The 14,133-nt window shown below is 39.9% G+C and overlaps 1 protein-coding gene across 3 annotated transcripts in view; it reads right to left on the bottom strand.

Annotated features, from left to right (window-relative positions):
* Positions 1-14,133, bottom strand: part of adcy8 (adenylate cyclase 8 (brain)) — a 255,443-nt gene that overhangs the window by 9,888 nt on the left and 231,422 nt on the right. For 2 of the 3 annotated variants that reach the window (XM_064942680.1, XM_064942663.1), the window contains one exon: positions 6,849-7,007. The exons of the other annotated variant lie outside the window; for it this stretch is intronic. In XM_064942680.1, coding sequence (XP_064798752.1) covers positions 6,849-7,007 — 159 coding nt within the window. The remainder of the gene's footprint in view (positions 1-6,848; positions 7,008-14,133) is intronic. 3 annotated transcript variants of the gene reach the window in all.

Here is a 14,133-nt window from a genome sequence, read left to right as displayed (position 1 = left end):
TTCAAAGGTAAACAATTTAATTTTATTGCTTTTCTGATTTCCGTGACAAGTTTGCCTGCTGCTAGCAAGGCATAATGCTATGCTAGGCTATGATAAACTTACACAAATGCTTGTCTAGTGTTGGCTGTAAAGCATATTTTGAGATGACAGGGTGATTAACAAAAGGCTAAGCTGCTAAGCTATATTTCACTTGTGATTTTAATGAATAGGAATATTTTCTAGGAAGATTTATGTCCGTTGCGTTATGCTAATTAGTGTCAGATGATGATAACGGTCCCGTTCACGGGCTGGGCATCACTACAGGTTAAAACATACAATATACCTGCAGTATACCTCCACTCAACATCTACATCACATTAGTCATCTAACAGACTCCCATCCAGAGTGACACACAGAAGCAACCAGGGTCAACGCCCAGCTCAAGGGCACGTCTACAGATCTAAAAAAAAAATATATATCAAAAAATGGGGACCTGAACCAGCGATCCAAGCTCCCATCCAGCCCTCCGAGGTCCCCCCCCACAGTTCCCCAAGAGCTGTCCCTCAACAATCCGAGACTCCCCACCCAAAAGAAATACAAATAAATAATAATAATAATAATTTAAAAAATATATTCCATTCCCCACCCCCAAGACCCCCCCATGCACCAATGACCAACAAAATGAACAAAAGAGAAAGACAAAGGAAAACAGAAAACAATCATGCAAAAAACAACAAGGACAACAAAAATCATAACAGCAAGGTCAACTGAATATGTTTGAGTGCATGCATGGCACTATTTACCTGTGTGTGCGTCCATGTATGTGCACATGTGTGCATTTGATGAGAGTGTGTGTATATGCACGTGTACAAACACCTGCACGGCATCAGGCTCAGGAAAACCGGCATTAGCTGAAAAACTAAATCTGCAGAGCTTCAACGATTGAATGCCCCAAATATTCAACATGTTGTTGGTGGCAAGAATTCTATATAATTATTTTAGCTGAAAAGCACAAAGTCTTGAATTTTGCGTAGTTTTATATATCAATTCATACACCCTGTGCCATGGAATCGGTATATCAACAATCTCTTCCCAACTATTTTGAAATCTGTATGACACAGCTGTCAACATCCTGGTCCTCTAATTAAACTGATATACTTTCCTATTTATGCTATTTTTATTCCTCCGCCAGTTTTGTTTCCTTATATTTGGCAAACAAACTAGTTCCCTGCCTCCTCCGTCTGCCACCTCCATTTATGGGATAATGCTGTAATCAATTGGTTGTACTCTGGGATTGAGCAGACATTCCCATACAATTCTGATAACTCCATGAAGGACATAACTCTATCATTCCAATTTACAATATCATTTAAAAACCAAATACCCTTATCAAACATATTTCCCATAAATACAGGTATTTTATCAACCAGCACATTTGAGTTCAGCTATAATATTTGTTGTAATATTTGTTCAATCTTTTCAGGGGGATGAAACTGAAATTGTAGCCAGCTCTGCAATGCTTGTTTGAAAGAGAGATACTTTGAAAAAAGTATAATTTTCAATTAATCAAAAATGAGACATGGCAAAGGCTAAAATGCCATTTTTTAAACAACAAATGAGCTTTTCCTAGTAATCTACTTGAGAACCATTTAGGGTACAAGTAAAACTTTTGAATAAGTGAAGCTTTTAGAGAGAGGTTTAGTGCTTTTATATTTGATAATCTCAACCCACCCAATTCATATTCATTATATAGATAGGCACACTTTATTTTGTCTGCTTTAGTGCCCCAGATAAAGCAAGATATATTTTGCTCATATGATTTGAAAAACAAATCAAGAGTAGGCAGCACCATAAGTAAGTGAGTAAACTGAGATATGACTAAGGAGTTAATCAGGGCAATTCTTACATAAATAGACAGGTATTTACCTCTCCATGGTTGTAGGATCTTGTCTATTTTTACACCATTTATATTGAAATTCATTGTGGAGAGCTCATATATATTTTGTGATATGAATACCTTGTATGTCTACTTCACCGTTAGTCCATTTTATAGGTAAACTGCAGGGTAATGTAAAATCTGTATTTTTAAAATATCCAATAAGTAATATTGTACACTTATCATAATTAGGTTTTAGTCCAGAGTCCAGAAAAGTTATCTAGATCTTCAATGAGACATTGCAGGGATCTAGCTAATATAAAACTTGAGTCATCGGCATACATGGACACCTTTGTTTTTAAGCCTTGGATTTCTAATCCTCTAATGTTGCTATTTGATCTGATTTTAATAGCTAACATTTCGATGGTCATCACAAACAGAAATGGTGACAGCGGACACCCTTGTTTAACTCCTCTTGACAATTCAAAATTCTCTGAGAAGTAGCCGCGATTTACTATTTTACACCTGGGGATATTATTACTTTTACCCATTTTCTTTTTCCTGTCGGGTTAGAAATATTTTGTGAGGTAGCCAGATCTTTCCACGATGGAGTATGTTGTACCTCCATAGCATAAATCTGTTGATACTTCCCTCGGGATTCGATTTCCCTCAGGATTTCTTTAGTATCCAGGTTGGCTCTGAACTGCAACCAGTTGTTTACAAAAAAATTTAACGATGCGTCTTTTCCACGACAACCGAATATGTAATCCCGAGTTACAAAATGCAACAAAGCTGTTTTGTTTGTAATCAACATGGCTGTGATGAAAGTTTAAGTTAGTGCTTCCTCGAATACTTGCACGGAAAGCTCAATGTTTTCCAGTCGTATGCTAATCCGTTTCACCAACTCATCTCGTTCTACCCTTGCCCCTAGCAGGGATGCAAATTATGAGGGACTGTCAAATCATCACCACTAGGGTGCAATGTTAATACATCACATATGCTAGTTGAGGTAGGCAAGGCATTCATTCAGATAGAATACTACTTAGACTAAAAATATCTATACAAGTTAGCAGTCCTTTGAATGATACTACATTCACAATTCATTTATGCAGTAGTGGGTCAAAGTTCAAGCTTATTAAACAATGGGTACTGTAAATAATTTTGTTAACTTAGTAACAGGTTATGTATATTTTTCATACGTGGGCAATTGAGCAATTATGGTTTAATTAATTAATCTCCGGCTTAATGAGATTAATTATTTAGTGGATGCTCTTTGCTCCTGTGCATAAAGGTTTTAGATATACTATACCATTTTGCTCTAAATTAAAACTTAACTATTTGTCTTTTATTTGTCTGATACCCCCAAAATTCTTTTTGATTGAACTGATTAATTGATACATAGTTTCTCTCTCTATCAATGAATCAATCATCCATAAAAACAACCCATTGCGTTCCATTCGTGACTCTCTGGTTTGTAGATTTGCATCTAGGGGAAACTTCACGCCAGGGACATAATTGTGTCTTCTTTGCAGTGGCGACACATCATTCAGAGCAACCACTATCCAGCAAATGCTGCTGTTTTGCATATAATTCTGACATTCACTCGCAGCACAATATTATATCATACCAGTTAGCAAATAATGTCAACAAAATCAATGAATTCTGATAATAAAGAAGCATACTCAACTCCTCCATCATATTATTGTTTTGGTAAATTGTCTTTGAGTAAGGCAGCTTCAGAATGCAGCTGTTTCAGCCTCCCTCCATGCCTTCTGGGCAGCCAGAGAAACCACAGACCGTTGGCGGTGTTGATCTTCTCTGTTTTCGTGTGATTTGCTTAAGGGTGATGTCACTAAGAACACAGCAGCACCTACTGGGAGAGCTGACTGAGGACCAGGCAGCTTCTGCCTGCTTGGGTGGCCCTTGGCAGTGCCAGTCCAAGAAGGCTCAAGGTCATTGGTCACAGATAAATCAACATCTTTTATCCGGTAACTTTGAGTCATCAGCCACTAAACATTGAAATTAGGCGCAAAAAACTACTTATTTTGTTTATTTATTTTTTATTTAAAATGTTCATTGTTGGATATTAAATACTGTAAAAACACCAGGAAATCAGCTCCAATTGATTTGAATTTTGTAAATCTGTTCCCAAGTATTCCCACGCATAGAGAGATGTGATTGTATACATATTTAAGCAAGGTTTGAAATGATTACCGTAATTTCCGGACTATGAGCCGCTACTTTATTCCCACACTTTGTACCTCGCGGTTTATACAATGACGCGGCTAATTTATGGATTTTTCCCGTTTTCACAAGATTCATGCCGCCAAAAAACTGAGCACCGTCACATAATGTGACGTAAATCGAGCGCACTCAAACTTCCCATCATTCTGATTACGGTAGTAATTTTGTCACCCTCATCATGGCAAAGACATGGAGAAATGCATATGATGCAGCTTTCAAGTTGAAGGCGATAAATCTGGCTGTTGGAAAAGGAAATAGAGCTGCTGCATGGGAGCTTGGCCTTAATGAGTCGATGAAAAGACTTTGGAAACAGCAGCTTGAGGAACTGACTCAGTGCAGAAAGACAACAAAAGCTTTCAGAGGGAAGAAAAGCAGATGGCCCAAAGTATTTGCAGCCACTCGACATCAGTGTAAATCGTGCATTTAAGGTGGCGCTCCTTGTTCAGTGGGAGGCTTGGATGACAAGTGGGGAGAAATCCTTCACTAAAACGGGCCACAGCTGAAGAGCATCTTATGGTCAAGTCTGCCAGTGGGTCCTGACAGCGTGGAGCATTGTCAAAAAATCCACTATCATCAACAGGTTTCGAAAGGCTGGACTGCTGCATGTTGGAGGGGCAGCATGAGCTCAGCGGGGTATTTGCCTCCGGATGAAAGTGACGAGAGCGACAATAAAAAAACGATCCAACATCAGATGAAGCAATTCTGAGACTATTCAACACCAACACCGAAGGAGATGACTTCAGTGGTTTCAGTGCACAGGAGGAGGAAGATAGTGACCAATGACTTTCTTGTTGGGCTACTGTTTTAATTTTTGTTACAAGCCGTGTTTCGTTAAAGCCTATTTGTTTTTGTTACAAGCCGTGTTTCGTTTAAAGGCTGTGTGAAGTTCATTTGTTTCAATGTACCGCTAGGCACCTGCGGTTTATAGACATGTGCGGCTTATTTATGTACAAAATACATATTTTTTAATAATTCAGTGGGTGCGGTTTATATTCAGGTGCGCTTAATAGTCCAGCAATTACGGTATGTTTTAGACAAGATATGACTAAGGAGTTATATATCTGTGTGGGATTCTTGCAGTTAACTTGCAGTCTCCAAATGATTTGTTATTATGTTCCGGCCCCCCGACCATCCGCTCAAGATAAAATCAGCCCGCGGCTGAATCTCGTTGATGATCCCTGTTGTTGACCCATGCTGAATTTGACTATGGGAAGTAGCATATACAAACTGATTACCAAATGTTATCTATATATTGCCATAACCAGAATGTTATAACCTTTGTGTGTGGAGAGGTTTCGATTAGCTTTTTTGATTGAGTTTGCCAAACCAATATTTTCATGTTCAAATTTCCACTGCTTCTTTTACTCCAAACCGGGTCTCAAGAGAATTTTGTATGATTCTGTATGTAAATCAGAGACACTACATTTAGTATGATATGTTACGTTTCATAGGGTATGTATTTGTGGATGTTACAAATTACAATTTTTATTATATGTTACGAATTTACAAAACATACAATATGTTACAAATCTGGAAAACGTACAATATGTTACGAATTTGCTAAATGTATGATACGTTAAGAATCCTAGCTAGGTGGCTAGGTCGGTAACGTTAGCTAGCTCGATAATTTTAACTAGGCTAGGGGTTAGGAGTTAGGTTAAAGGGGAAGGGTTAGCTAAAAGGTTTAAGGTTAGGGTTATCTAGCATGCTAAGTAGCTGCAAAGTAGCTAAACAGTAGTAAGCAGTTGAAAATGTGCTAATTAGCTAAAATGCCAATCTCCCTTCTTTCGTTTTTGCCTTAAGTAACCATCTTATGTAACCATATGAAACATAGACTATCATATTAAATGGAGCGTCACAGATTTACATACAGAATTATATTAAACGCTCTAAGACCAGGTTGTATGTATTTATATGTATTTTTTTGTATGTGTTTTAAGGTTAAAATTCAAGCGTGAATTCAGAGGTAAACCCTGTAAATAAATAAAAACGTATCTTCTTCAAAACTTTCCTTTCACATTCGGAAGCCTTCAACACTGAGTCCCTGACTCATATATGGGGGATGTGTGGAACAATGGGTTATCTCCCACCAACTGACATGTTACTACCATCAAATTAAAAGAAGGAAACATGAATAAAAGTGTGTCTTGTCTTATAAAGCTTTAAGGCTAACTGAATCTACTCTCTCTGCACTTCGTGGAAGCATCCTGAAGGCCGACCGTTCAGACCACCGCCACCCCTTTCTGCATTTCGGTCTGAAGTTTGTCGGAAAATCAATTACGGCTCTCAATGGGCATATGTAATTAGCATACATTGAGGTTTATGGAACCAATTGTGATGAATGTTTGACGACAGCTCTTGATAGGTAAATATGTCAATAGTATCATTTTGGTTGAGTAAAGAAGTGAAAACTCCTCTTCATGCTCCAAATCACAAATGTAACGTAACTTGAGTTTGGTTCAAGTAGAGGTAAAACAAATTAAACTGGGTTGTGTATGACCCCAACACTGAAATAATATTTCAAAAGCAATTTACAGCAATGCTCTGCATATATTTTCATATGAGTGGCCCCAGCATGAAACGAACCAACAACCCTAGCATTGCAAACACCATGCTCTACCAACTGAGCTACACAGGACCACACAAGTCATTAGTTATTAAAAATACCATAAATACGGTACATTATTAAGTTGAACAAACCCCGAACAGTCTATCAGACGAAAATAAGGTAGGAATAATTCCAGCTGACCTCATTATCCCGATCCTTCTCCAGGAAATGGCGGGCAACGTGACTTGGCAGAATATTCCGGAGCATGTTCTCATTGTGTTCCCGGAGCTCCTTCATCTCGTTGATCTCCTCCTTGGCCTGGACACGCCAGAGGAAATCCAGCCGGGCAGTGTATTCCAGCTATGGCGGAAAAAATAAATATCAGTGCCACAACAGTTACAATGTTAAGGAAAGTTCAGATAAAATCACAAATTATTCTGCATCTTCATCAAACCTTGAATAATATTTAGCAGACGCTTTTATCCAAAGCGACTTACAGTAATGCGTGCATACATTTTCATGTGCACATGAATCGAGCTCACGATCCATAACAGTCCATTTGTCACGCCCTGACCACACAGAGCCCTCGGGGTTCTCTATGGTGTTGTAGGTCAGGGTGTGACGAGGGGGGTGTTCTAGTTTTCCTATTTCTATGATTGCTTTGTTGTATGGTTCCCAATTAGAGGCAGCTGATTGTCATTGTCTCTAATTGGGGATCATACTTAAGTTCTCCATTGTTCCCACCTGGGTTGTGGGATATTGTTTTGTGTATATTGTGTCGTTGGTTGTTTATTGTTTTGTTTGGAAGATTCTCTTTATTAAAAGATGTGGAACTTTAATCACACTGAGCCTTGGTCCGTCTCTCATACCGAGCGTGACACCATTGTTTCTCTACCAACTGAGCCACACAGGACCACCACTGAACTGAATTGCATTGAATAGAAAAAGAATGTCTCCTCATTCTGTCACCATTTAGTAGGGAAAACTTGGTTTGTGGGGTTAAGGTCAGGATAGTTAGAATTTCATGTGATCATGCCATACAATAGAACTGTGTTATGCCTCAAGAATACAGCATATCACAGAAGCCAGAAAAGAGGACAATATATAATGAGGAATCACTATTAATTTGTGTGTGCAGACATTTATGTGAGGTAAAGATAAAGTGGATACAAAAAAAACTATTCAGGTAAAATTAAAATAAACATTTTAGGGTGACCCAAGAAATTACAGTGGAAGTTTACATACACCTTAGCCAAATACATTTACTCAGTTTTTCACAATTCCTGACATTTAATCTTGGTAAAAAATCCCTGTCTTAGGTAGCATCAGGGACATAGCAGGATATGTTTTTAAACAATTACTGCTTCGCATACAAGCCAGTGAATTCTATGCATTACAGCTGGATGAGTCAATAGACGTGGCGGGTGTGGCACAGCTCCTGGTATATGTCCATTCCATTTATGGGGGATCAAATAAGGAAGACATCCTCTTCTGCAAACCACTGGAAACCGGGACAACAGGAGAATATATTTTTAAAGTACTGGATAGCTTTGTGACATCAAACAGACTTTGGTGGTCAAGATGGTTGTTGGTTCCTCCTTTAAAGGTTGCGTCATACTACAGAAAAAACCTTGCAGGCTAGTGCTAGTTTGACCACCAGAGGGCATCTTTGAGAAGCACTTGATAGTCTCCCATGTTGGCTTTACTAGAGAATTTAAAACATTTTATGTAATAACATAGTACATGGGATTGATTTTAATAAATTTGGCTGAATAAATTTGATGAATATTATGGTGTTTCTATTCTGAGAAAAGGAAAAATGGAAACCCTCAGTGTTGGAAAATATGGAGCTGTACAAGTGATGGTCGGGAGAAGGCTACAGCATAAGAGGATTGGAGGATTCTAAATTGTTTTCCTTCATAAACTTTCATAAACTTCTCTCTCATAAACTAACTCTGTGTTGTCTGTTCACACTGCTATGCTTTATCTTGGCCAGGTCGCAGTTGTAAATGAGAACTTGTTCTCAACTAGCCTACCTGGTTAAATAAAGGTGGGGAAAAAATTGTGTAACTCTTCTACTTGGCTGGTCACTGTTTGTAATGATTTTTCTGCTGGGCTATGTTCTCAAATAATTGTAAGGTATGCTTTCACCATTAAGCATTTTTGAAATCTGACACCTTGGTTGGTTCACAAGAAGTGAATCTTTAAACCTATGTAAAATAGTTGTATATTTTCTGAATTATTATAATGAGTATTTCTCTATTTGAATTTGGCGCTCGGCAAACTGGATGTTGGCCAGGTAGGACGCTAGAGAGGTTAGAAAACTTTGTTCCAATATTTCTGTAAATCAGTGATATTTATTCCCATAGTAATTCGTTATGGATCCACAACTAAATCAACATCTGCATATTGAAAGAGTATTCAAAAGCATAAATATGCTGATAAAGAAATACAGTACTGTACAGTATATGCTTTTAAATTTGGATAATAAAGCATTTAAAGGCTTTTGAATGTATAAGCCACCTGCATTTATTTATTCGGACACTGTGCAGTCTGATAAAGTAAACAGCTTAAAATACATACTGTAGTAAGCAAAAAGAAAGTGCCTAATTCCTTACTTAAAGGAGAGCAGAACATGTCTATACTAGAGAACGCGGGCATGCAGGAGACAGGGGTTCGGTTCCCCGAAGGGGAGAAAGGAGTCGGCTGTCAAAGTAAATAAGAATTTGGTCTTAACTGATTCCATATGTGTTACTTCTGTTCTAGTTTTGTCGTCTTCTTTCATCATTTTCTTCACCAACGGTCCTAATGTAAAAGTCCATCCTTTTCTCAACGTCTCTCTCCCACTTTTTTTCCCCCAGGCCTCCCGTTAACCAGGTCCACTCTCCCATTGGCTACAGCTTAACAAGCGACCCTATTGGTCAAAACTTAAACTTAAAAGTAAACCAAGCAATTCACTTTCACATTAAATAAATATTTCTTCAAAAAGAAGTGCATTAACATTACAATTTTGGAGCAATTCAATCACCTTTTAAATATAATACCAATTAATTCTAACAAATAAACTCTACTTGGTTTTAACCTTTAGTGACTCCCCATCCCGCATGCGGGAGCGTAATCATCGCCCGACACTAATTAGCATAACGCAATGGACATAAATATCCTTAGAAAATATTCCTATTCATGAAAATTACAAATGAAATATAATGAGACACACCTTAGCCTTTTGTTAATCACCCCTGTCATCTAAGATTTTCAAAATATGCTTTACAGCTAAAGCTAGACAAGCATTTGTGTAAGTTTATCGATAGCTTAGCATAGCATTTTGTCCAGCTAGCAGCAGGTAACTTACATTTACATTTAAGTCATTTAGCAGACGCTCTTATCCAGAGCGACTTACAAATTTTATGTCTCTATTTGGTTTGATCAGGGTGTGATTTTGGTGGGCATTCTATGTCCTTTATTTCTATGATTTGTTTTTCTATGTTTTGGCCGGGTATGGTTCTCAATCAGGGACAGCTGTGGCACTATAGCCCTGTTAAGCTTCCCGGTCATTCTTGTTTTGTTGGCGACATTTACAATAATAAAGGAAAATGTACGCTCACCACGCTGCACCTTGGTCTCCTTCCGACGACGGCCTTGACAAATTGTGCTATTACGTGTTTTTTTCACGTTATTTGTAACTTATTTTGTACATTATGTTTCTGCAACCGTATCTTACTGCAGGATATCAGGACAGCGATCACTCACCTCGGATTAGACAAAGATTTCTTCAACAACAAGCAAGATTTACATGATATTCTCCAAACACCCGGCAGGGCCGACATCCCAGTTATTTGCAAGAGGAAGCGACACAGGTACAGAGGATGAAGAGCCGGATGCCTCGTCAGGACCCGCAGAAGGCGAGTAGGAAAGCTGCCGTTACCGTCAATATTACTCGCCAACGTGCAATTATTGGACAATAAATTAGACGAGGTACGATCACGAATATCCTACCAATGGGACATCAAAAACTGAAATATCCTACGTTTCATGGAATCGTGGCTGAATGACGACATGGATATTCAGCTAGCGGAATACATGCTGCACCGGCAGGATAGAACAGCACACTCCGGTTAGATGGGGGGGGGGGGGGGTGTATGTGCATATTTGTAAAAAACAGTTGGTGCATGAAATTTAAGGAAGTCTTTAGATTCTGCTCGCCTGAAGAAGAGTATATTGTGAAAATTGCTGGCCACACTACTTGCCTAGAATGTTCTCAGCTATACTTTTAGTGGCTGTTTATTTACACCCACAAACAGATGCTGGCACTAAGACCGCACTCAGTCAGCTGTATAAGGAAGTAAGCAAACAGGAAACCACTCACCCAGAGGCGGGGCTCCTAGTGGCCGGAGCCTTTAACGGGAGGGAAACTTAAATCAGTTCTACCAAATCTCTATCAACACGTTAAATGTGCAACCAGAGGGAAAAAAATTCTAGATCACCTGTACTCCACACACAGAGATGCGTACAAAGCTCTCCCTTGCCCTCCATTTGGTAAGTCCGACCACAACTCTATCCTGATGCCTGCTTACACGCAAAAATTAAAGCAGGAAGCACCAGTGACTCGGCCCATAAAAAAGTGGTCAGATGAATCAGATGCTAAACTACAGGACTGTTTTGCTATCACAGACTAGAACATGTTCCGGGATTCTTCCGATGATATTGAGGAATACACCACATCAGTCACTGCATTTATCAATAAGTGCATCGAGGACGTCGTCGCCAAAGTGACTGTAAGTACATACCCCAACCAGAAGCCATTGATTACAGGCAACATTCGCACTGACCTAAACGGTAGAGCTGCCGTTGCAAGGTGCGGGACTCACTGACATTTTCAACATGTCCCTGATTGAGTCTAATACCAACATCTTTCAAGCAGACCACCATATTCCCTGTGCCCAAGAACACAAAGGCAACCTGCCTAAATGACTACAGACCAGTAGCACTCACGTCCATAGCCATGAAGTGCTTTGAAAGGCTGATAATACCTCACATCAACACCATTATCACAGAAACCCTAGACCCACTCCAATTTGCATACCGCCCAAACAGATCCACAGATGATGCGATCTCCATTGCACTCCACACTGCCCTTTTCCACCTGGTCAAAAGGAACACCGATGTGAGAATGCTATTCGTTGACTACAGCTCAGCGTTCAACACCATATTGCCCTCAAATCTCATCACTAAGCTAAGGAACCTGGGACTAAACACCTCCCTCTGCAACCGGATCCTGGACTTCCTGAGGGGCCGCCCCCAGGTGGTGAGGGTAGGTAGCAACACATCTGCCACGCTGATCCTCAACACTGGAGCTCCCCAGGGGTGTGTGCTCAGTCTCACCCTATACTCCTTGTTCAACCACGACTGCATGGCCAGGCACGACTCCAACACCATCATTAAGTTTCAAGACGACACAGCACTGGTAGGCATGATAACCGACAACAACAAGACAGCCTATAGGGAGGAAGTCAGGGACCTGGCCGGGTCGTGCCAGAATAACAACCTATCCCTCAACGTAACCAAGACTAAGGAGATTATTGTGGACTACGGGAAAAGGATGACCGAGCACGCCCCCATTCTCATCGATGGGGCTGTAGTGGAGCAGGTTGAGAGCTTCAAGTTCCTTGGTGTCCACATCAACAACAAACTAGAATTGTCCAAGACAGTCGTGAAGAGGGCACGACAAAGCCTATTCCCCCTCAGAAAACTAAAAAGATTTGGCATGGGTCCTGAGATCCTCAAAAGGTTCTACAGCTGCAACATCGAGAGCATCCTGACCAGTTGCATCACTGCTTGGTACGGCAATTGCTCGGCCTCCGACCGCAAGGCACTTCAGAGGGTAGTGTGTACGGCCCAGAACATCACTGGGGCTAAGCTGCCTGCCATCCAGGACCTCTACACCAGGCGGTGTCAGAGAAAGGCCCTAAAAATTGTCAATGACCCCAGCCACCCCAGTCATAGACTGTTCTCTCTACTAACACATGGCAAGCGGTACTGGAGTGCCAAGTCTAGGACAAAAAGGCTTCTCAACAGTTTTTACCCCCAAGCCATAAGACTCCTGAACAGGTAGTCAAATGACTACCCGGACTATTTGCATTGTGTCCCACCCCCCCACCCCTCTTTTACCCTGCTGCTACCTCTGTTTATTATATATGCATAGTCACTTTAACTATACATTCATGTACATACTACCTCAATTAGGCCGACCAACCAGTCCTCCCGCACATCGGCTAACCAGGATATCTACATTGTGTCCCACCCACCAAGATGGATGTCCTTCTCAGCTAACATCCCATGCTGTTCAGATATTATACATAAGGTAATATCGTGAGAGTCAAATTCGAGCCTGGTGAGAGTGTTACACTAGTCTTACCATTACACAAAATGAGATTAAGTGAAAATACAAATCTCATTGATTTATGATTTTTTGGATCTCTCTGAGCAGTGAGAAACAGTGCTGAAATAGTCATCCATGCGGGAAGGCTATATATGATATTTTGGAGATTATTTTGTGTTTTCAAAAAAATTACTGTAATCTGAATAAAGGCCAAAATAATAAACCCAGGAAAAAAAAGAAACGTCCTCTCACTGTAAACTGTGTACATTTTCAGCAAACTTAGCATGTGTAAATATTTGTATGAACATAACAAGATTCAACAACTGAGACATAAACTGAACAAGTTCCACCGACATGTGAGTAACAGAAATGGAATAATGTGTCCCTGAACAAAGGGGGAGGGGGTCAAAATCAAAATTAACAGTGAGTATATGGTGTGGCCAACATATGTGCAGTGCGTAATATTTGTTTCTCCTTCCGGTATGAAACTTCAATAGCGAATGACTCACTTTACGCTGGAGCTTACTACATGGGTTGGTCTTGCCACACATAAACATGGCGTTTTGCCATTTAGCTCAGCTCATTGGCTATCTACCCAGCTAGATTTCAAGACGATCAGTGGTCATTGGGTTAAAAGACAGTCAATCAACGAAACAGCGGGCAAATCATTGGTGCACAATGATGTCATGACTTGTCTTCAAATCGGTTTCTTTCAGTCAATACGTCCCGCGAAATAGCCCATCTGGTCTGATTGTGTTATAAACAAACCAGTTGATTGCAGTGAAACCAAACATGACTGGAAAAGTCACGTTCTGTGTGGGTTATTTACCTGGAATGTGTCGTCGAAAATGGAATGAGACGGAATTCACGACACAAGCGGTTCACAAAATGTTTTGTGTTAGGCTATAAAAACGGATTTTATCAAACAAAAGATCATTCATTGTGTAACAATGAGCATTGGAATTGCAAACAGATGAAGATCGTCAAAGGTAAACTATTTATTTTAATGCAGTTTGTGATTATGTTACACCTGTGCTGGTTAAAAAAAAAATTCTATGGGGCTCTATGCTCAGATAATCGCATCATATTCTTTCGCAGTAAATCCTT

This window comes from Oncorhynchus masou, chromosome 3, assembly GCF_036934945.1.
Source record: "Oncorhynchus masou masou isolate Uvic2021 chromosome 3, UVic_Omas_1.1, whole genome shotgun sequence".
NCBI lineage: Eukaryota > Metazoa > Chordata > Actinopteri > Salmoniformes > Salmonidae > Oncorhynchus > Oncorhynchus masou.
The sequence above is the reverse complement of the archived record's forward strand: the minus strand, read 5'-3'. Positions and strand labels throughout refer to the sequence as shown.